Raw genomic sequence first — 24,511 nt, 5'->3', positions numbered from 1 at the left:
CCCTCAGAACTCAAGAGCACCGTGAAAGGACATGGTGACTTACAGCTGAAATCTCAGCACTTGAGAGGCTGAGACAGGAGGATTGCCACAAGTTTGAGGCTATCCTGAGCTACAGTATGAGACCTTGTCTCAATAATTTTAAAAAGGGCACTTTCCCCAGCCCATGTTTGTTCAACCCATAGCCGATGTGTTATTTGGAAATAACTGGAGGTGTGTCTGAGGACTTGTTGATTTTTGTAAGCCTTCCCTGGGCCTGGACGGGCCCAGACACTCCACCACTGTCACTGGGCCGTAGTCAGACAGTATGGTGTTCTCTCTTACTAGGGATGTCACATGGAGGCACCAGCCCTGGCTCTTTTTGTTTGTTTTTCGAGACAGGGTTTCTCTGTGTAGCCTTGACTGTCCTGGACTCACTTTGTAGACCAGGCTGGCCTCAAACTCACAGAGATCCACCTGCCTCTGCCTCCCAAGTGCTGGGATTAAAGGTGTAAGCTGCCACCACCCTGGCTCTTACGCAGTAAGTGGGCATCTACTTTTCTTGTTGTCCCCAAGCAGTTGCACTGTGTTGGGATGGCTGGTGTGGTGTGGTGTGTGTGTGTGTGTAGACTCCAGGCGACCACGACCAACACTGCAGTGCTAGGCCATAGTTGGGTCCTATACCCTAAGATCATCACAGAGGGGTAGAGCAGGGTAGGACCCAAATGCTGCTGCTGGTAAACTCACTGTCAAGACTACTGCAAAAGACTCATTGATGCCAGGAGAAATGTAAGTCTGATCACATGAGCCCAGGCCTGGGGACAGGGACCATCAGGGCTGCCCCAGTGTCTGGTTTTGCCCAGCAGCAAACAAATCCCAAACAGCATTGCTTGTTACGTATTCCAGTTGGGAACGCTGGGAGAAGTAAGATAACTTCTCCCTCTGGGGTCTCACAGCTAGAGACCTGTGCAGTGTGGAGCGTGTGCTCACAGCTATGCAGCCTACCAGAGTCGGGTGTTCACCCGATGATGCCCCTGTGGATCAGGAAGCAACGTCTCGAGAACTGACCTAGAGGTTACAGTCCTCGGGTCTGCCTACTGGTGGGGCGCATGCTGACTGAGCTCTTAGGTCAAGTCCTGGGATCACCTTCTTTTTCTAGCCACAGCATTTACGTCTGGGTGGGAGGGGCTGGTGGACAGTTACTTGGCATCTGGCTAAGGGCTAGAGCATCAGTTGGTGGCGTGAGGGTAGAGGCTGCGAGGCCCTGTCTGGGTTTTACCTAGTGAGCCTAGTACTAGATTCCAAGCTAAGGCTTGCCCCCTAATGCGTTCCCTCCTACAGGCGGGGGTCTTCCTCCCCACTGTGCCGCTCTGAGTTGGGGAGGGCTGAGGCAAGAAATGCCTTCCTGGTTTCCTCAGTGTATTCTTGCTATTCTACACGCAAGGACTTACCTTGGCTTCCTTAGCCCTTGGAAAGGTCAAGAGTGCAAGGCTTGGTGTCTCTATGGGAGGAGGCCACTCCCTCATCCCGTCAGAGGCCACCATCTTGCTCCCTGCCTATTTTCCTACCATGGATTCCTTTAGTTCTCTGAATAGCTAAGTGACTGAAAGTTTAAGCACTAAATATGGCACTTAGTGTCACACAAGGCCTCTAGTGTCACACTGCCTTCTTGCCAGTGCATGCCTCACAGCATTCACTGAAAACTGGATATTGTAAATGTGCCTTAGTAACTTTGGGTGCTGGTCCCACCTACTAACGGCTTGGTTTTGTTTGTTTGGTTTGGTTTGGGCTTTTTGAGACAGGGTTTCTCTGTGTTATCTTGGCTGTCCTGGACTTGCTTTGTAGACCAGGCTGGCCTTGAGCTCACAGAGATCCACCTGCCTCTGCTTCCCCAGTGCTGGGATTAAAGGCGTGTGCCAGTGCACCCAGCCTAACTACTTGGTTTTTAGTGTAGAATTATTTTAATGGGGTCTAGTCGTCATCTTCCCCTCTCCCCACCTCAGGGTAGGATGCCTTACAGGACTCAAACACCCCATGGTGGTGGCAGCTTTATAAGAGCTTTGACCTCCCCCTGAGCCACCACACCAGACTAGCCAGCTCTTCTCACTCCCAGCTGATCGCTCCCCTGACTTCAGTAATGCTACAGCACAAACCGTTCCACAGACCAAACCAGTCACACTTGCGCTCAAGACAGGGACTGGGTAGATGGTTTCATCACAACCATGAGGACCTGAACTTGCACGCGCACACCCCACACATACCACAGACACACACACACACACACACACACACACACACACACACACACACCAATACCTAAATACACTCGATTAAAAATAAAAAGCTGGCGTGGTGATGCATACCTCTAGTCCCAGACAGAGGCAGGCAGATTGGTATAAATTGGAGACCAGCCAAGGCTACACAGAGAAACCCTGTCTCAAAAACAAACAAACAAACAAAAAAGCTGGCTAGCTGCCTGTCTCAAAAACAAACAAACAAACAAACAAGCTGGCTAGCTGGGCATAGTGGCACTTGCCTTTAATCCCAGCACACAGGAGGCAGAGGCAGATGGATCTCTGTGAGTTCCAAGGTCAGCCTGGTGTACATAGAGAGTTTTCAGAGTAACCAGAGCTACATAATAGTGAGACCCTGTCTCAAAACAAAAAACAAAAGAAAACAAAACAAAGCAACCAACAACCAAAGGGCTGGGTAAGGCAGCCCTTAACTGTAGTTGTAATTCCCAGTTGCAGAAAGCAGACAGGAAGCTCCCTGGGTTGGTGGCCAGCTAACACAGCCAGTCAGCAAGCTTCAGGTTTAGCGAGCTATTTTGTCTCAAAAAATAAGGCAGGTGCAGAGAGATTGGGGAAGACACTGACATCAGTCTCCACCTTCTACATGGGTGTGCACACCCTGTACACATGTACTTGAACATAGACAAGCACAAACTGGAAGGTGCTGAAAATGCAAGCTTCCAGAGAGCAAGTGTGTGGCCCTTCAAAGAAGAGTTGCAGTTTATGAAGTCTTTATTTATTTTGGTTTTGGTTTTTCGAGACAGGGTTTCTCTGTGTAGCCTTGGCTGTCCTGGACTCACTTTGTAGACCAGGCTGGCCTCGAACTCACAGCAGTCCACCTGCCTCTGCCTCCCAAGTGCTGGGATTAAAGGTGTGCCCCACCACACCCAGCTTAAATTTATTTTTTATACTGTAATCAAAGCACATTTTGTTTATCACTGATGTCATGAACTCCCTGCAGTTTTATGTGCACAAGTATCACGTGAGTTTCCATGGTGTCTATGGATTCCCAGCACGCATGGAAAGACAGTGCTGCTGGATAGAGCATTGCCTTGCTGTCTGTCTGCCGCGTCTTCACTTCCCTGTCTGCAGCTCCTCACCTCGCAGGCCTGTGTCTTCCTCCGGTGTCTCTGAGTCTTGCATGGGCAGTAAATTATTACTACATAGGCATTCATAACTGTTTATTAAAATGCTAAATGGCCATTTTGCTCTAAATCCTTACTACAAATAGTTATAGACGTCTAATCAATATTGTTGTTTTAAAATTATGTTAGTGCCATAAAGGAAAAATCGTTTTCCTACGCCCTGCTTTTATTTCTGCAAAAGGAAATAAAACCTTTGCTATTTCTGTTCTCACCTGCTAGCTGCAAGAGCTCTGCCTAGAGACTCGCTGGAAAGAGATGATTTTGAGAAGGAATTCTCATTTCTGAACAGCCTTCTGAGCCCCACCTCTTCAAGTGCTGGCGAATTAACCCAGGAATGCCAGCCGGCCTGTGGGAGCCCCAGTGCTGGCCTCACATCCCAGGAGCCGTCAGTGGGACCCCGGCCTCTCACTCTCTCCTCCCAGTTCCTCCCTTCACAGCTCTTTGACCTTGGCCTTCATGCTGATGGAGCGTTCAATAGTAAGTGTCGATGAGACATTGGGACGTGTGCTTTGTTTGCTAAGCAAATCTATTGTGGGACACCAGAATCCAGGGAAATAGATTTTAACATTAACACTGCTTCATACAATCTGCAGCCACAACAGCCAACTGAGAAAATACCAAATCTAACCGCACCGCAGTTGTCAGTAAAGCTGCCTGTCTCCTTGCTACCTCACCAAGCCCACGTGTGCTACCACCACCCCAAGCAAAATTTGGTGTCGTTTTTCACATGGGTTCAGAATTAGCCAGAAAAAGAAAACGAGGCAGCAGGAGTAGAGGATACAAGAGCACGCTGGGCCACAGGGCTGTCCTAGAGAAGGGCCACCTCACCATCCTGTGTCCAGGGCTGCACCTTAGGACTCGTGTTTTTCCTGACTCTGTGCTGGTTATGACATTGAGCCTATTCCGGTTCCACCCAGAACTTAACCTTTAGTTCCCTGCAAGACAGTCCAACAGGCTCTCGACCTCTCAGGTGGAGAGATGGCTCTGAGGTCAAGAGCTGTATCTGCTCTTCCAGAGGTCCTGAGTTCAATTCCCAGCAACCACATAGTGGCTCACAGCCATCTATAATGAGATCTGGTGCCCTCTTTTGGTGTGCAGGCACACGTGTGGGCAGAATACTGTGTAAATAAATAAATCTTTAAAAAAAAATAGCTGGGTGTGGTGGCACGTACCTTTAATCCCAGCACTCGGGAGGCAGAGGCAGGCGGATCTCTTTGAGTTTGAGGCCAGCCTGGTCTACAAAGCGAGTCTAGGACAGCCATGGCTGCTATACAAAGAAACCGTTCAACAAACAGACAGACAAAAGCAATGCAGGATAAGAATCTGCTTGCGCCTGAACACCATTTTCCACTACAGTGTTGGGTACTCCCAGATCCCTGAGAGCACCAGTGTCCCCCACCCCACTTTTGATTTTTTTTTTTTTTTGAGACAGGGTCTCTCTGTGTATTTGTCCTGGAATTCATTCCATAGACCAGGCTGGCCTCGAACTCAGAGATCCTCCTGCCTCTGCATTGTTAAGAGTGCTGGGATTAAGGGTGTGCACCACCACCACCACCCAGCACCTATTTTTTTTTTTTAAGGTTCCTGATGTTCTGTCTTCATAAACTCAGACACGAGTCTGAGCTTCGGACTTTTAATCCAGTCCTTTTACTTACTCTGTTGCACATGAAGGTGGTCTCCATGTCTCCTGAGACCTCAGTGCTTTGCTTCCTGTTTTCGTATCTGTAATCTTCGTGTCGTTTCCCTCATACCCCTGTGTCTCATATGTTTTCTGAAAGATTCTCACGGCACCCAGCAGCAGTCAATGGGTTGTGTGTTATGGTAAAACCCTTTCTGTTCGTACTGTATTTAAAGGCAAACCAAAGGCATGTGTGAAGGCACTAAACAATTATTGAGGATTTGTTGACTATCCTAAAAGAATAAGTAATATTAGTTCATCATGCCTAGCATGGTAAGCCAATAAACCTTAGAACAGACAGGGTAAGGAAGGAATCTGGCAAACCAGGAAAATTTCACTATAGAAACTTGCAGACCCCTCTCAATATTCTTAAATGTAAATGGTCTTTACTCTCCAATTAAAAGGCACAGACTAGGGAAATGGCTTGGTCAGTCAAATGCTTGCTCTCTCCTACACAGGAGAATCTAGCTTTTTAACTCTTTCTTGTTTCTTTATTTTTCCTCCTCACCCCCAAGGCTGGGCCTCCCAAGAGGGATCAGAAAACTCACATACCTTGCCAGTGCCTTCACAGCACCCAAAGAAGTTAAAATGTAAGTCACTTTTCCCCATCGCATTAATAATCAGTGAAATTCAGGAGAATTTAGAAAAGGATCTTGCCTCATAGTGTGAAGAAGAAAAACAAACACACACCAGGCCTCACCTGTGGTAGATGCACTCCATCACTGAGCCACCCCCAGCTCAGAAGATGCTTTGGATTATATGACACCTGTTGACAAGAATGCATCCAGGGCCCCAGGAAGCAATCCTAAATCTCTGTGACATTCCAGGTGTGTACAGACGCTGGCCAGCTGCCATCCAGCTTCCCGTCTGTACGTTTCATTACTTCAGACGCTCCGTACCACTGACATGCTTTGGGCTTTGGTGAGAGGGCACGTCATTCAGCATAATGACCCCAGAGGATATTCATCCTGCAGCAAGCACCACAGCATTTGCTTTGTAAGGATAGACAGTGTCCTCCTGGATAAACAAGAGGAAATTCTAAGCAGACTTGACTCTTACCCTTCATAATCTATTTATCCATTTACATTCTTATTTTTCTGTGGTTTATAATCCTCCCTATATTTAATCATTTTGTGTTCAAACTGCTTGAGTGTTTGCCTGTGGAAGTCTTTGAGCAGGTTTCTAAATTCTTATGATACCAATACTTTAAAAAGTTTTCAACAAATTCAGCTTCATAGAAAAACTAAAAAATCAATATAAAGTATCCCCATGTGTTCTTTGAGAGGATTTTGTAACGTATTGTCACATTTGGTAATCATAATTTCTGCCAATGATACCTAGGTTCTGTATTCTGTGTGTTCTGAGTGAAATACTTTTTTTTTTTTGGTTCTTCGAGACAGGGTTTCTCTGTGTAGCCTTGGCCATCCTGGACTCACTTTGTAGACCAGGCTGGCCTCGAACTCACAGTGATCTGCCTGCCTCTGCCTCCCGAGTGCTGGGATTAAAGAGTGAAATACTTTAAATGGCACACAGGGATGTCATGGTGTAGCCAAGCTGGCCTTGAACTGTTGGGTTTCCAGCCTCAACCTCCTCAGAACTAGGATTATGGGTGAAGCTCACCAGCATCTCAATCATTAGTAATCCTTTAAAAAAAAAAAAGATTTGTTTATTTATTATGTATACAATGTTTTGCCTGAATGTACACCTGCAAGCCAGAAGAGGGCACCATATTTCATTACAGATGGTTGTGAGCCACCATGTGGTTGCTGGGAATTGAACTCAGGACCTTTGGAAGAGCAAGCAGTGCTCTTAACCTCTGAGCCATCTCTCCAGCCCTCATTGGTAATTCTTACATAGTGTTTATTATTATAGTTGCTGATTAACTGTAATTTTTCTCATCCTTCCCTCCTTCCTTCTTCCATGTCTCTCTCCTTGAGGTGGAACCCAGGGCCTTCACATGCTGGACACCCTGCTAGCCCTACCCTCAGCCCAGATGCTGACCCCTTTTCCCTCCTCCCTGCATATGTGCTCGTTAGCGTTCTACTGGTTTGGCTCATAGCTTTAGAGTTTCAGGTCATGGTCAGTTGGTCACTGCTTCTGCACATGTGGCAAATTCCCCGCATACTGTTTGACCACAGTTTGGACAGCGTGTGGTCTGCAGCTAAGGCAAGGGCAGCTTTTTGTTTTTGTTTTTTTGCCCAATGACAGCTTGTCACATTTGAAGCAAACTCCATAAAGAGGTTCTTCGATGCTCATCATCTTCTTGAAGTAGAATGGGGTTGCTGCCAGGAGCATGTCTCATTGTCAGAAAAGAAAGAGAAAGAAAAGAAAAGAAAAGAAAGAAAGAAAGAAAGAAAGAAAGAAAGAAAGAAAAATGCTCTGGCATTTAAAGAGCTCTATCTCTGAGAGTTTTTTGTCTGTTTGTTTGTTTTGTTTTTTTCTAGACAGGGTTTCTCTATGTAACAGCTCTGGCTGTCCTGGAACTCACAGAGATCCACCTGCCTCTGCCTCCCAAGTACTGAGATTAAAGGTGTGTGCCACCACCACCCCACTATACTGAATAGGCAAATCTTGTTTCTAGCTATTTACTATCTGATTAACTTTGAAAACATCTACAGGAGGTTAAATAAAGCTTATTTCTGTATTTAAAGTAGTACCTAACAAGACCACAAGTGACTCTTAACATGTATTTATTATCTTCTTCTTCTTCTTCTTCTTTTTTTTTTAACCAAGACAGGGTCTCTCTGTATTAGCCAGCCTTGGCTCTCCTGTACTCACTTTGTAGACCAGGCTGCCCTCAAACTCACAGAGATCCGCCTGCCTCTGTCATCCAAATGCTGGGATGACAGACGTGCATCACCACACCCAGCCAAAATATATTAAGTTTGTATCAATATACAAAATCCATACCAGTGTAAAATATTTGTCTTGTTGATATCGTTAGTTTAAAAGTGAATTCAATAATCTTCCCTTTTCCCCTATCATCCTTGTATCCTCCTTTTTCCCTTTTCATTTCTTCTCCCCTCCACTAGAAAGGAAAAAAGCACGGAGGAAAGAGAAACAGAAATCCCTGAACCTCCTTTACTTTGTTTCCCCCGACCAAGCTCCCCTAAATGATGACAAACGACCAGCTCGTGGGAATGGGGCATCATTCTCTTAAAATTGCTTCCTGCTGTCTGGGGGCAATGGTATCTTTTTTGGAGGTCCCTAAGAAATCTGGGATAATGTCCAAACCCTAAGAGCTGGCTGTCACATTAGCTGTTCATTATCTGTGATGGGGTAGAGCGGGGCTATTGAGACAGTCGATGAGGCTCAATCACCTGGCTCCTGCTCTTCCTTGGTGTCTGGTTGTTTTACTCTGGAGACATCTAAACTTTAAAGGTGATACACATTTCTGCATGTACAGAATGTTCAGTGTGCACCAATCAGCCAAAGATGATTCTCTGCTCTTTGTCTGAGCAGGTGAAAGGCACCCATCTTTATAAGTCAGTTCGCACGGCATAACCAACTGACATATAAATCTCCATCCATGCCATATGGAAGGACGGCAGGAGAAGTCCTGAGGACTCTGTAGCCAGCAAGATTTACTGGCCATGCAGAGACAATTTCATGCCTCAGCCAGTCGCAGAGCTGGATCCAAGTAGAGGATCAGCATTCATGTTACCTGTTTTGGTGTTGTTCTAGATCTTCCTTCATTTCTGCAGCCAAGGTTTTCAGGAGGTCTTCCCTGGTCAAATCTAATCTTTATTAATGTTGAAGGAATCCATAGCTTTTCTTCTCCCATGGAAACAAAGGCAAAAACCTCTTCCCCAGTGCAAACATTTCCTGCCTTCCGTTCTTAAGTTAAGGCATCTTCAACAGTTTTTTTCCATAATCCAATGTCTCTCACCAGCTGTTTTTTTACTCGTTAGCATTTTTTAAAATTTAAAGTTGCCAAGTGTGGTGGTGCACACCTTTAATCCCAGTACTATGGAGGCAGAGGCAGGCAGATTGCTGTGAGTTAGAGGCCAGCCTGGTCTGTAAAGCGAGTCTAGGACAGCCAATGCTACACAGAGAAACCCTGTCTTGAAAAACCAAAAACCAAAACAAAACAAAAAAATTAAAATTAATAAAGCATTATGTATAAAACATTATCTCTTGGGGTCTTCCTTACCCCTTTTTGTTTATTGTCTCTCTCTCCTTTTTAAAAAGCCACGTTAGTGTCTCCTCTTTGCAACTACTGCCTTTAGAGGCAGGACCCTTTCTTTTTTAAAAATTATTTAATTTTATTTTATATGCATTGGTGTGAAGGTATCAGATCGCTTAGAACTAGAGTTACAGACAGTTGTTAGCTGCCATGTGGTTGCTGGGAATTAAACCCAAATCCTTTGGAAGAGCAGACAATGCTCTTACCACTGAGCCATCTCTCCAATCCAATTAAGGCCCCCAAAGGGCTTTAAGCTCTTTTAAAGTACAATTAGGTCATTCTACAAGTGTCTGTCCTGTAGGGTTGTGCTTTATGCTGTAATGTGAATAAGCTTCCATTGTAGTGCTGTGCAGACATGTGCTGGGTCACTGTCAGTCTTAATTTGTACAGGTATCCCCATAATAGAAATAACTTCTAATAAATGTATAATTACAGAATCAGCCTTTTCAGAGCTAAAATTAGCATTTGCCCATTGAAATTCTAATATGTATCTCTAGTACGGTGCACATACTTTTAATTTTTCAAATTCCACAAAATGCAGCCCACCCATTTGACAGATTTCATTTCTTTGTGTACCTTTTGGGTTACTTCTTGCAGGTGATGGAGTTTGGTTTTACAAAGAACAAGTAGGGCATTTCCTTGTTGCCAAGTAATAGAAAAATCTTTCTTCAAATCTTTGCTGTTAACATGGTGTTTCTTATGAAATTCAGAAGTTTCTAGTACATTTCCTATTAATAGCTGATAAATTTCATCATTACCTTGTACTAGAGGGCCCATATGGGGTCTGACATGTGTTATATACAATGGATGCTTTCAGCTTCTCATTATTTATTGTAGCAAAGTTAATTCTGAATCATCCAAAATAACTTCAGCAGTTTCTACATGCAAAACAACTCTTTCTCATATTGTGAGTCAGCAACTATATTGAGAGATTCTGGGAAATCACATAATACCATAAAAATGTTTTGTTTCTGTTTTTTGAGACAGGGTTTTTCTGTGTAGCCTTGACTGTCCTGGACTCACTTTGTAGACCAGGCTGGCCTCGAACTCAGAGATCCACCCACCTTTGCCTCCTGAGTGCTGGGATTACAGGCCCTGTGGCTGATTTTTGAATTTATTTTTCCTGACTTATAGCCTACCTTTCTGACTTATTTGCATCGGTACAGAATGTAGGGGCTCCAGAAATTTCTGTCTCTTTTACTGTATGAGGGAAAATCCAATTAGCTCTTTTTATAAACTGAAGTTTCTTGCTTTTGGGGAATTTGTCATTCATTTCTCCAAAAATAACACTGCATGTCCTTTGCCAATGTTTATTTTATGCCCATAATGAGGTAATTTCAACATTAGTAAAAGGGACCATAATATCTGCTGGGCCTATTCCTACTAATTGACGAAGTCTCATTTTTCCTTTTAGAATCCATTCAGAAACCTTTTCTCCTTAGGTCTTGGATCATAAAAATATCCACAAGATAGTATCTTCTCTGCATAAGAATTCCTGTGGGAGAATGAGTAGAAGGCAAAATAAGTAAAACACAGTCAAGCTTTGGATCCAAGTGATCCACATGTGCATCCTATAATTTATTTTCTACCACAGCCAATTCTCTGTCAGCCTCAGCTGACAATTTTCTTGGACTATTTAAGTCCTTATCTCCTTGTGAGGATTGAAGGATTGAGTAGTTAATCCAATTGTGGACCTTAGCCAATTAATATCACAACAATTTTTAAGAGTTTATAATTGGTCTCTCCCGATTTGTACTTCCTGTGGTCCAATTTTCTGTAGACCTATCATATCCTAGATAATTAACAGAATCTCCTCTTTGTGTTTTTTTCAGGAGCAATTTATAGTGCCTAACAAGGCAAAATTTCTCTTTACTTCATCAAACCTTTTTTCTAAGGTATCTGCATCTAAATCAGCCAGCAAGATATCATCCATATAATGATAAAATTATAGATTGAGGAAACTGTTTACAAATAATTTCTAATGGCTGTTATACAAAATATTGGCACAAGGTAGGACTGTTTAACATTCCTTGTGGCAAGACCCTCCAATGGTACCTTTTAATAGGTTGAGATTTATTAAAAGTAGGCATTGTGAAAGCAAATTTTTCTCTATCTTGCTCACACAAAGAGATGGTGGGAAAGCAATCCTTTAAATCAGTTAATATAATAGGTTATGCCTTAGGGTAATAAAGAAGTTGAAGGGATATAGGTTGTAAGGAACCCATAAGCTGAATGACTTTATTGATTGCTCTCAGATCAGTTAACATCTTCCATTTTCCAGATTTCTTTTTTCTTTTCTTTTCTTTCTCTCTTCTTCATCATCATCATCTTCTTCTTCTTCTTCTTCTTCTTCATCTCCTCCTCCTCCTCTTCTTCTTCTTCTTCATTTGTTGTTGTTGTTATTTGAGACAGGGTTTCTCTGTGTAGCCTTGGCTGTCCTAGACTCACTTTGTAGACCAGGTTGGTTTCAAACTCACAAAGATCCACCTGCCGCTGCCTCCCAGAGTGCTGGGATTAAAGGCATGTGCCACCACGTCTGGCACTCTAGATTTCTTTTTAATGACAAATATAGAATTCCAAGGGCTGGGTTGTCAGTTAATCACGTTACTGCTATGGCAGTTGGTGTTCTACCAGCAGTGGCTCCCCATATAAAGTTGAAGTCAGCCTCTGCTGTGTCCTGCTTATGGACAGACTGGACAGTCTGCAACTGTCTTTGATAATATTTTTTTAAAATATATCTTTATTAGGAACATTTCCTTTACAACCTCTCTGAAGTTAGAGGAATGATAATCTGTGTTTCCCACTGTTGCAATAGATCTCTTCCCCATAGATTATTGGCTATAATAGACACATATTGCCTTACTTTCCTTATTTGACCTTCTGCATCCAGTTTAGACTTTGTCTTACCTGAGCCAATGTCCCATTTCCTAGGGGCTGTGTAGACACCTTTTAAAGTGGCCAAACTGGATTCCAGGAATCATGTGAGATTATTGTTCCATCTGGTCCTCTGTCCACTAAGCCTTCAAGCTCAATTCCATCCAACAGTAATTTTAAGTTTGGTCTCCTATAATTTATAGTATTTGCCAAGATATCCACTGTGTTTTCTGTTGCTGATGTTACTGGTTTTTTGTTGTTGTTGTTGTTGTTGTTGTTATCTTAGAATCTTTTGTTTTATCTATAGGAGCTGCTCTATTTCTGTTAAGTGGCTTGTGTAAGTTTTGAGCAGCTGTTTGTCTTATCAGGCTTTAATTTTTCTAGTTGCTCTCCAGAACAATTTTTCCTTGGTTGACAGGAAATGAATGGCTCATATTGTTTTTTGTTAAGCCACGAGGGAGGCCCCTTACTCAGTTTTCCAACATTATAGTATTTCCTTTAATATCTTTGGATGACCTACATTCATGAGCCCTATGTTCATTCTTTTCACATCTTCTACATTTCCCCCAGAATTATTACTAGAGAAAAATTCATCCTTAGGAACTGTCTGTCCATAGTCATTCAGGGAGTGATCTGATTTTTCACTGACAGAGAAATAGGCATTTTTACTTTTTTCTTGTTGTTTGTTTTCATCTTCTATAATTGTTTGTCCAACCACAGCTGAACTGTGGGTATTAAATTCAATATTCAAAGTAGTTTTAATCCATTCATAAAGAGGTGTGGATCTGGCCCTTAAAGATCTAATAGCCTTTTTGCATTCAGCATTATCTTTTTCTTTTTTCTTTTTGAATATGTAAATATATTTGGGCATAAGACAGGGTTTCTCTGTGTATCCTTGGCTGTCCTGGACTCACTCTGTAGACCAGGCTGGCCTCGAACTCAAAGTGATCCACCTGCCTCTGCCTTCAGAGTGCTGGGATTAAAGGTGTGCGCCACCACGCCCGGCTAGCATTAGCATTTTCAAAAGCTAAAGATTCAGTTAAAATTTCTCCAGCATTTAGATCTGATATTGTTCTATTTAGAGCTGTAGCTGATCTTTGTAAAAAGTCAGTGAAAGATTCATTTGAACCCTGGGTTATCTTTGTGAATAAAAGGGTGCCTTGAGTATGGTAACAAGGTGGACTGTACTTAGATCTGACAACAGTAGCTCTAGGAGTGAAGTTCAAGGCCTGGTCACCTGCGTATGAAGAATACTGAGAAGGTATCTGAAGCCTGTTTTCTAGCTATCAAGCAACCATTAGCTTAACAGTCAATGTGATCAGAGACCTGAGAAGGATAAATTGTAAACTAAATGAATTTAGGTATCAATTAAAATGACAGAGATGACAGTACCTTGCCAGCTGTCCCAGGCTCCTGTAGCAGCATGGGCAGGCAGTCTGGTCATCAGGTGCAGAAGATCTGTGTTTTTTTCTGTGGAAGAAGAACATGGAGAAAATGACCTCACCTCGTTTTCAGCAACATGAGACAATAACTCTCCAGGTGTCCACAGTTTGTCCTCAGTTCAGGCTGGGCCCCAGCAGAGGGTGAGATGCTGGAGGCAGCCTTGCCCAATGGTTAGCATACTACAATCCAGAATTGAAGTCATCCATCATGTCCAAATCTTCTGAGACCTTGGGGGAACTACTGGTAGGATTTGTAAATGTCTGTTTTTCATAATAAATTTACATATGTTAAATACCACATTCAGCAGATCTCTGACAAGTTTGAGAGTTAGTATATTTGTGTTGAAGTCATTTATGAGTGTTTATTTCTCTTAGTCTCTGTGTCTCTCCTTCCTCCTCCACCCCGTCTCTCTACTGAGACAAGGTCTCTCTGTGTAGCCTTGGCTGTCCTGGACTTTGTAGACCAGGCTGGCCTCAAACTCACAGCGATCTGCCTGCCTCTGCCTCCCTGAGTGCTGGGATTACAGGCGTGCGCCACCACTGCGCAGTTCTCTTAGCTAGCTCTTAGCAGTTCTTAACCCAGCTATCATACAAACAATTGAGACTCTTTTATACTTGTTTAAAAATAAGTTTCACAACGCAATCTTGAGTAGTGTAAGTCTGTTTTAACCTTCTATGCTATCTTACTCCCAGCAAACATCCCAATGATATACTTGCACTTTGCAGCTTTCCTAGGCCTCAGCTCCTTCCTCCTGACCTTCCTTCCTCTCTCCTGAGGCTCACTCTTCCTCTTTTAACTCCTCCCCCTCTTCCTGGATGGCAGGAAGTCCAGCCCTATTCTCTCCCCTGCTCATAGATTGGCTATAAGCTGCTTTATTGACATAACAGGGGAACAATCGGGGAGCAGCGTTTATACATTTAGACAGGACATCAGAACTTAAAGTACATAATAACCTAGTCTGTCTCTAGTGCTCTAAACTACATCTTGCAAACATAAAACAGAATGTTACGATCTTATTCTGTGTTTGAACTTGAAAATATGTCACATTGGTTCTTAGCATGATTAAATATATTTTTGAACATGTTAAAGGAATTGATCATTTATAAGATAGGACTTTAGGTTTCATCACTGTTCAATTGAAGCCTTAAAAATCATAAACACAGCTGGGCATGGTGGTGTATGCCTTTAATCCCAGCAGTAAGGAGGCAGAGGCAGGTAGATCTGTGAGGACAGCCAAGGCTACACAGAGAAACCCTGTCTCAAAGAACAAAACAAAAATCTTAAACACAGTCCATAAAAAGAGCAGAAGTTTCCTGTATGATTTAGTTTATAAAAATTTCATAGCATATAAAAGTCTAAAGGTATATTAATAGATTAATAACATTACCATAGTCAGAAAACAAGGCTAAACATTTTTAAGGCTAAACATTTTTAAGGCAGTGATTTTTAAGGTTTTGAGAAGGTACAGGGCATGATAACCAAATTGTAATATTATAAACAAATGAGTGTCTCTAGAATTAATATATCAGTTTCCAGGGCTGGCAATATAGTAGAACATTGTAGAATGGTGGAGGCAACAAGTGATGATGTCAGAGGTTGCTAAGTGACCTGGAGCCAGGCTTGTGAAGCTGCTTATACTAACATAGGGGAGTAGCTGAGGCTCCAGTCGAAGATGCTGCTAATTTCCAGTGATAAGTTATAACAGAATGAGCTAATGGCAAGACAAAATTATATTAGATAAATGCAGGTTTATTGGGAGCAGCAGGGGAGGGGGAGGGAAGGAGAGGAACGAGAGGAGGAGAGAGAGGAGACAAATGTCTGGGTTGTATAGTGAAGAGCCTCTGGGGGAGGGAAGTCCCACTGCGGGACTGGAGAGTTCAGGGTAGAGGGCAGGGTATTCCAGCCATGCCCTACAGCAGGTAGGGACCTAACACCCAGTCTCCAGCATTCAGAAATTGGAGGATGAGCCAGGCCAGCCTGGACTGCTGCATGGTTAGTTGAAGGCCAACCTAAGCTTTGAAGCAAAACCGTGTTACAGGAAAACAACCCAGTCCCAACAAAACACTAAAAACCTAAGACTGCAACACTGTGGCTAAGATGAGAAGAAAATCCCGGTGCTCACAAGGATATGGCAGAATGACAGCCTTACTGCTTATAGAAAAATTAAATGTCTTACTATTAGAAAAAATGTCTTTGCTTTAATTGAAGTGATTAGTGATTGAAGGTAGAGGGGCCTAGCGTCGTGAGTGGAGCTGTCCCTGGGCTGGTGGTCCTGGGTGCTATGAGAAAGCAGGCTGAGCAAGCCATGGGAAACAAGCTGGCAAGCAGCACCCCTCCATGGCCTCTGCATCAGCGCCTGCATTGTTTAGGTTCCTGTCCTGACTTCCTTCAGTGATGGACTACAACGTGGACCAGTAAGCCAAATAAACCCTTTCCTCCCTACCTTGCTTTTAGTCATGGTGTAGCCTTAAGAAGTGACCCACTGTTATGACCGTGTGTCATGTTGGTCCTAACCCTCAGTATAAACATGTATCCTTGACTATGTTACAGTAAAAACTCCAGGCTTACTGACATGCAAAAATTTTCATCCTAGGAGGGAAATGAGAGATTGAAACATTAATAAGGTAGGCTGAGGGTCTGGAGAGGTGGCTCTGTGGTTAAGAGCACTGGCTGCTTGTCCAGGACACACGGGTTCAATTCACAGCACCCACATGGTAGTTCACAACAGTCCATGTAACGCTAGTTCCAGGGGATCTAACACCTTCTTCTGGCCTCCATAGGGTCCCAGGCATACATGTGATTCATAGACATGTATGCAGACATAGACAGACAGACAGACAGACAGACACACACACCCTGTAACAATCACGTTTCTAAGGATTTGTGATCAGAGTGATAGTACAGACAATGCTATCAAAATGTCTCAACATCTGGTCATCTTACCTTTAGAGAGGGAGAGAATGTGTTTCTCTCCTTCCGCCACATGTGCCCTGGGATCAAGCCTGCCATCTTGCCGAGCGAGTCATCTGCCCAGCCCTTGTTAGTCAACATGTTGACAAGCATTGGGCCTCATGCTGTGTACCTGGTAATCCAAAACTTAAGAGCGTGGGGCAGGATCACAAATCTGAAGCCAACCTGAGATACACAGCAAGACGTTGCCTAAAAAGACAAAAATTAAGCCGGGCGTGGTGGCACACGCTTTTAATTCCAGCACTCAGGAGGCAGAGGTAGGCAGATCGCTTTGAGTTCGAGGCCAGCCTGGTCTACACAGCAAATCCAAGACAGCCAAGGCTACACAGAGAAACCCTGTCTCAACAAACAAACAAACAAAAAGACAAAAATTAGAGAAACAACTGTCAAATGTGTACAATGAGAGGGTTCGGAGGGATTTTTCTCCTTTAGGGATATTTTTGAAGTAATAACTTTATTTTTGTCTTGTTTGAGGCAAAGTTTCAGTGTGTAGCCTTGGCTGTCTTTGGCCTCGAACTCACCACAATCCACCTGCCTCTGCCTCCCGAGTGCTGGGATTAAAGGCATGCGCCACCATGCCCAGCTCGAAGTAGTAATTTTATAATAATGAGATTTTAAAGGAGAGTTTAAGTTTTCTTAGGAGGAATTGCATTGGCTTTTAAAAATTACTCTTAAGGGGTTATAATGAATCATTGTCAGCCAATTGCATTTTTATTAAAAAGCATCTCCTTGAAAATCATAATAGTACAAAAATATTATTTCCAAAAGGTGAAACTCTTTAATGTCTTTTTTTTTTAATAGCCCCCAACAATGGTAACCAAGACATGTCAGCCTGGTTCAATCTATTTGCAGACTTGGATCCACTCTCAAACCCAGATGCCATCGGACACTCTGACGACGAGCTTCTGAACGCCTGACTGACATCACAGGTTCAGGGGTCTTGAGGCATCAACTGTGCAACGTTTGCCTTTCTGGAAAGGAGTTCCCTATGCAACCACACACAGAAGCATGTGCTCAGGACAGAACGTCTGCCAGCCGATTCTCGTCAGAGGGTTGGGGCGCCGTCTGAGCAGGCTGTCGTATTTTACTAGGCTGGCTCTGCAAGCTGTTGATCATATGTGGAAACTTTTAGAAACTCCCGAGTCTGTAATACTGAGAAACCAAACTTATGTCTGAATCACAGGAGCATGACGTATTTCTTGGGAAGGTGCTTTACTATTTATTTTGCTGTAAGGGATAAAGAATGGGATATAAAGCAGCTATAGTTTGGGGTTTTGTTTGTTTTTTCCTTGTGTTTTTATGGCAGCAGGTGTTTTCTGTTGAGGGGAAACAGCAGTAGAACTAGAAAGCTTTCTTCCTGACTACAGTGTAGAAGAGGACTAGAGAACTCGGGACGCACACTTGTCACCTTTCGTTGATGCACAATCATAGACACACCTAGTCATTATTAAGTTATCATGGGGAAACAGCAGGATATAAAATCCATCCTCTATGGAATGGAGAGAAGTAAGAATCCAGGGCCCTGCTTCACACACACTCTTCTCCTTCCATCAACGGTGAGTGAGCACACTGCCTACCTGGGCAGCAACTGTCCTGAACCCTCCAGAAACTTCCATGCAAACAAGCAAGACAGTTCCGAACACCTTGTCTTTATATATACTTGCATTCTTATCACCTACTAGGCTTTCTAACACGGAGAACTCTACAGAAAATTTGAAATGTCTCATGTTCTTTTTGGTCTAACTCCCAAGGCACTGTTGGATAACTAAGCAGAAACTACTGGCAGACAGCTGACAGTCTAGGTTTGGGAGGGAAAGCTAACTAACTGGCAGTTGGGGAACTGGCAAAAATCACAGCTCATGGATGTGCCACTTGCTCAGTTTCCTGTCCTTTCCTGTCCACCCTTTGATTTGGGGTAGTTTCCCATGTGTTCTATCACCATTGCAGCTCCACAAGGGACATTTTAATGAAGTTGTTTACTGTGGCTTTTTTTTATGGGCATCTAGTCACAAGCAGGTGGAATTACATGTGATGTCCAAGTCAAGGGATGTATCGACCTTTTCTGAAGGAGTAAACCTGAGTGGGGCAAGACCATCCACTCCGCGGGCTCAGCAACCTGTCCTGGCAACCTGGGTTCTTCAGGAAGCCAGCAAAGGCTGCAAAGACTTGACAAAGGGTCACAAACTTGGTCCTGAATATCTTTTTGCCATGTTACTATATTTACTCTTAATGGACTATTTTCCCTTCAAAAGCACTTTTCTTTTTATTCAGTTAGGATTTCCAGAATACAATACCGTCAGTGTCCTGCCAAGATTAATCACCAGGGTTAAGATTATGAAACACAGGCCAGGCCTGCGTGGTGGCACATGCCTTTAATTCCAGCACTCAGGAGGCAGAGGCAGGCGGGTCGCTGGGAGTTTGAGGTCAGCCTGGTCTACAAAGTGAGTCTAGGACAGCCAAGGCTACACAGAGAAACCCTGTCTCAAAAATAAAAAAACAAACCGCCCCCCCCTCAAAAAAAAAAGATTATGAAACACAGTCCAAGTCCAATGCCCACAGCAACCACTGCCACCAACTTTAAGGAATGAAAACTTACATGTTGAGTGTTATTTTTTTCTATATTTCTTCATGAGAGTATCCTTCCCAATGGGTGAGTTCAGTTGCCTGCCTGTCTTCCTCATAGGCACGGGAAGCAGCCTGCTAGCAGGTATAAACAGAAGGCTCAGTGAGTAGAAAATCATGCTCACTCCAGGCAAAGGCTGAATTCTCAACTGCAAAAACGAAGGGCCAATACCTTCAGTTTTCCCAGATCAAAGCCACCACAAATCAATATATGTACAATTATTACTACTCAGCTTTTGGTTACCTTTCAATAACAGTGTATGGTTTAAATTCCTATTTAACCAGGAAGCCACAATAACTGCCTTACCACGTCTAGTTGTAACTTCAAGTCAAATGATTCCATTTAATAGCTTATTTAAAGTTATTTATATTATTTTCTCAGAGAAGTAATTTGAGGCTCAGTCAACACTCTGCTGTTCTGAACCAACACTGGTAAGAGAGCAAGAAAAGGCAAAGCAGCAAGCCTTCTCTAGAAGACAGCTGCTGGGGGAGGAGCATACACTATCCAGAAAGACAGCTGCTAAGGGGAGGGGGCATACATTATCCAGAAAGACAGCTGTTGGGGGGGCATACACTATCCAGAAAGACAGCTGCTGGGGAGGGACATACACTATCCAGAAAGACAGCTGCTGGGGGAGGGGCACACACTATCCAGAAAGACAGCTGCTGGGAGAGGGGCATACACTATCCAGAAAGACAGCTGCTGGGGGTGGGGGGGCATACACTATCCCAACAAGGGAAGATGACAGCATCTTTGCCAAAATGGCCATCTTTTATATTGAAATGGGGAAATACCTGTATTCTACTTTATTTCATTCCATATAAAGACCCCAGCAGAAGCCACATTTGCTTTCTCCTCAAGAGAAACACAAATGCCAGGTTATAAGATCAGATTGGTATAATTTGTATTTTCTGAGATTTTTAATTGTACAATACAGCTTTACTATCATTAGAAACAAACTATTTAAAAAAGAATAATTTCAGTATTTGTACACTGAAAGAAAATATATCCCCAATCTCGGTATTTGTTGACTTCACATTACCTATTGCTCTGGTATTTATTTCACTTTCCCTATCTTACAGGGTTTACAGCATTAGGATAGAGTTAGTTTGAATGTGCTCTCTCCTGGGCTTTTTTAAAAATAAAGGTTACAGATGGTATAAAGCAATGTGCTTTCTAAAGTGCTCACTCCAAACACAACCATTCTTTTTTTCTTTTCTTTTTTTTTTTTTTAACTTCTGGACCACAGTCAAAGAATGCAACAGAGGCCGATGGCACCGTAAGGACTAGCTTCGCAAACATAAGGCCCTGTCTGTACCGCCAGCCCCCGGGGGCTCCCTGGCTACCTAGTCCAGGCAAAGAGCTCTAGGTTCAGTGAGACACCATCTCAAAAACGGGGGCTAGAGAGATGGCCCAGTGTTAAGTTTAATTGGCTGTTCTTCCAGAAAAATCTAAGTTCTCTCTACATTTGGCTCCCAGAGTCCACATTAAGTGGCTTATAACTGCCTAAAATTCCAGCTACGGGGAGATCGGACACCTTCTTCTGTAATCTGCGGGCATCTGCCCTCACACATGCAGACACACAATTTGAAATAAAATAAAGGTGTGGTGTCGTATGCCTTTGATCAAAGCCCTTGGGAGGCAGAGGCAGGCTGATCTCTGTGAGTTCAAGGCTAGCCTGGTCTACAAAGTGAGTCCAGGACAGCCAAGACGACACAGAGAAACCCTGTCTAGAAAAAAAAATAAAAAATAAGTATCAGATGAAGAGTAAGAGGTAGACACAACATGTAGCCCTACGCCTCAAGCCCCCTGCCCTGTGTCAGACACAAACCCTTAAAATGAAAATAAAAAGTACAATTTATTTGTGAGACAAACCCGGAAGAGAGTCCTCTAAAGTATGAGAAGAGAATCAATTATCAAAATTTCAGTCTAGGAATAATATGTGAAATGTTAGTCATGATGTTGAGCTTCATTTATTGAAGACAAAAACAATAAAGGAAGGAGCACAAAACTCCACAAAGCACAACAGTGAAAATCAAAACAAGTAAAAGACCAGAAAGTAAAAAATGATTAAAACAGGGCTGGAGAGATGGCTCAGAGGTTAAGAGCACCAACTGCCCTTCCCAAGTCCTACTTTCAATTCCCAGCAACCACAAGGTGGCTCACAACCACCTGCAATGAGATCTGGTGCCCTCTTCTGGCTTGCAGGCGTACATGCAGGCAAAAGTACTGACTACATCATCTTTTAAAAAATTAATCAAAATATAGAAGAAAAGAAAAGTTTTTGCTGAACATGGTGGTGCTTGCCTTTAATCCCAGCACTCAGGGAGGCAGAGGCAGGTGGATCTCTGTGAGCCTGGTCTAGAGTTCAGGACAACCAAGGCTGCACAGAGAAACCCTGTTTCAAAAATGAAAACAACAAAAACAAAACAGCACAGTGCTATGTAAAGGCTAAGGAGAAAATGCTTGGTAAAACGAGTTGTAACTTTTCCATCTCCTATGAACCATTTAAAAGGCTACAAAGCACAGTGAAAACTCATGGCCATCCTTTTCCTGGTGCTGAGGGAGCACGGCACCCATGGACTCTGCATGCACCATGGGTATGGTACCACCCATGTCTTTGGCATTTAGTCAACACCACACTTCTGCACTCACTGGTGTAAAATAACAAGCTCCTAGCCAGAGTAAATACAAAATCAAACTAAAAGGTCTGCTTGATATTAACTCTTAAGATTTTAAAATTATTATTACTATACATGAATAAAACAAACTACATACAGCAGAAAGAACCATGAGACAATCAGGAGTTATATAAATATTACATTCATAGTGATCTGGCTATTTTTATCTGTCAAACTTGAAGAAAGCATTTTTCCTATCTTGTCGGGTCTAAATTTCTGAATAAAAAAATCAATATCTCTATTAACTTAGAACATCTATCTTGATCTAAACACATCTTAACCCCTAACCAACTAAGCTTAATTGTAAGACTAAACTATCTGGTCTTCAGCCCCATCAGAGACTTGAGAAGAAATAAAACTTAAATACCTGAGTGAACCAGAAGTGCAGGTTAGCGCCTTCCAAAGTGAAAAAAAAAAATGACTTGGACAGTTTGCTGCCTGAACAGGCACCCAACACTCTCTATAACGTAGGAGCATCATCTTCGGCCTTCTAGCCCCACATCTCTGACAGACATATTTGCAAGGCAGGTCTTGCTTACCCTGTCTTGGCAGAGTTGGACTGTCGACTCTGCCTGGATCTAAGCTTGCCCATTTTTAGGCAGAATTCTGTCTGTAGCAGAAATGAGGACATTTTGTTTAGTGGCTTGTTTGCCTCATTTGAAACCAACTCCATAAAGAGGTTCTTTGATGTTGACCATCTTCTTTGAGCTAGGCTGGGCGTTGCCAGGAGTTAACTTGTCTTGTTGTCAAAGAATCTGCCATATTCTGTAGGTCTCTGAGGCTTTTGAACTATGTAACGCTTGTGAGAAATTATGTTTTCAGAACCAAAGAATTGGACACTGACGCTGGATCAGACTTGACAGGATTAATTCCTCTCAGCATGCTGTGCCCTTATAACATCCTGCATCCACCAGGTTCCAGCCCCAGGCGCCTCAGTTGCTGTCACCCATCAGAATTGGACAGCTTCCAGGACAGCGTTGTAGAAAGCATATGATCCCAACTGGTTCAGCATTTCAGACTGTCCCACACAGGACTCCCTATTAAGCCTGGAATTTCTCAGCATTTAGAAACTGGACCACAATGCTATCCCTGGATTGCTTAACCATTTTTCCCAATTTTGGGGGTGGGGGCCTTCAAAAGTATTATTTGTCCTAAATCAGCCTGAAGAAATGTTAAGAGAACGATATCCTATTTCCTCTAAGGGGGGTTGAGGTTTGCTCTCTTGGTCTACAGATGCTTATTTTCATCAGGAGCTGGTTCTGAGTTATTATTGATCTTATACAGAGAGGAAGTGAGGTTGGACTCAAGGACATCTCTCTTTTCCTTTACCTTTCTTTCGTAGATAAGGAGATAGGAGCTGAAAAGAAAGGGGGGATACAGAAATATAGAGGGAGGATAGAACAAAAGGTAGATTACTGAATCTACCCGAGACCTCAATTATTACTCACAAATAAGGTCATTTTTAATTCACTGGTATAGAATTTTGTGTATTGACGCAAATCATGGTCATGTCAAACACTAATCTTATCACAAGAATATATATCCTAGGTCTAACAGATAGATATGATTCTATAGATACATAAGGTAAAATAGTTAAATAAGGTCTTCAAAAACAGTTAAGATTTTAAGTGTTTAGTTTTGTATTGTACACTTTAAAAAAAAGATTTATTTATTATGTATACAGTACTCTGCCTGTTTGTACCCCTGAAGACCACAAGAGGGCATCAGATCACACTGCAGATGGTTGTGAGCCACCATGTGGTTGCTGGGAATTGAACCCAGGACCTTTGGAAGAGCAGACAGTGTTCTTAGCTGCTGAGCCATCTCTCCAGCCCTTGTATTGTACACTTAAAACTCCCCATTAGCTAGGTATACCAGTGTGGTCCATTCCTACTCTAATCCATGACCTTAAAGGTTGAAATGCCTAGGTGAGAAATCTATCTCACTGTTCTGTTCTTCACTGGCCCCAAGGCTGATGCGCTCAGGAGCCAGTGCACAGTTCCCACAGCCTGGTAAGACCCATGGTGCTCTATTCCATCCTGCCTCCCCTCAGTGTACAGCGACTGCCCTGGTTCTAGTGAACACTTTGCCCTATGTCTTTCCCATCTCTTTTTGAGACCGAGCCTCAAATAACCACCTAAAAAAGTGGCTACACACCTTTTATCCCAGCGGAGGCAGGAGGGTGTCTGTGAGTTTGAGGCTGGCCTGGTCAACAGAGTAAGATTCTGACTCACCTACTCTGGGCGCTGGAGAGATGACTCAGGTTAAAAGCTACAGTTGGTCTTTTATAGGGTCCAGGTTCAGTTCTCAGTAACTATAAGGTTGCTCTGAACTGTTCATAACTCCAGTTCTAGGGAACCCAATACCCTCTGTTCTCGTAGGCAGAACTTTCATCCATCTAAAAATAAAAAAACTTTTTTTAAAGGGAGAAAAATTATTCATGTCTTTACCATGTTAGGCGCACACACACACACACACGAACCATTTTACTGTCATCTCTCCCTATAACAGACCAAGTAGAGATTTTTAGTTTTTCAAGACAGGGTTTCTCTATATAGCCTTGGTTGTCCTGGACTCACTTTGTAGACCAGGCTGGTGTTGAACTCGGAGATCTGCCTGCTCTACCTCCCCAGTGCTGGGATTG

General features: G+C 43.1%; 1 protein-coding gene across 7 annotated transcripts in view; it reads left to right on the top strand.

Annotated features, from left to right (window-relative positions):
• ICA1L (islet cell autoantigen 1 like) overlaps positions 1-18,275 on the top strand; it is a 61,182-nt gene extending 42,907 nt beyond the window's left edge. For 5 of the 7 annotated variants that reach the window (XM_084778701.1, XM_084778697.1, XM_084778699.1 and 2 more), the window contains exons 10-12: positions 3,632-3,889; positions 5,606-5,680; positions 17,365-18,275. In XM_084778701.1, the coding sequence (XP_084634827.1) occupies positions 3,632-3,889; positions 5,606-5,680; positions 17,365-17,480 (449 nt within the window). In that variant the 3' untranslated portion in view covers positions 17,481-18,275. The remainder of the gene's footprint in view (positions 1-3,631; positions 3,890-5,605; positions 5,681-17,364) is intronic. The other 2 variants (XM_084778702.1, XM_084778703.1) reach the window with 2 other exon arrangements.
• Positions 18,276-24,511: the final 6,236 nt, after the last annotated feature.

This window comes from Acomys minous (assembly GCF_964271855.1).
Source record: "Acomys minous genome assembly, chromosome: 4".
In the NCBI taxonomy this organism is placed as follows: Eukaryota; Metazoa; Chordata; class Mammalia; order Rodentia; family Muridae; genus Acomys; species Acomys minous.
This window is presented reverse-complemented; position numbering and strand designations above follow the sequence as displayed.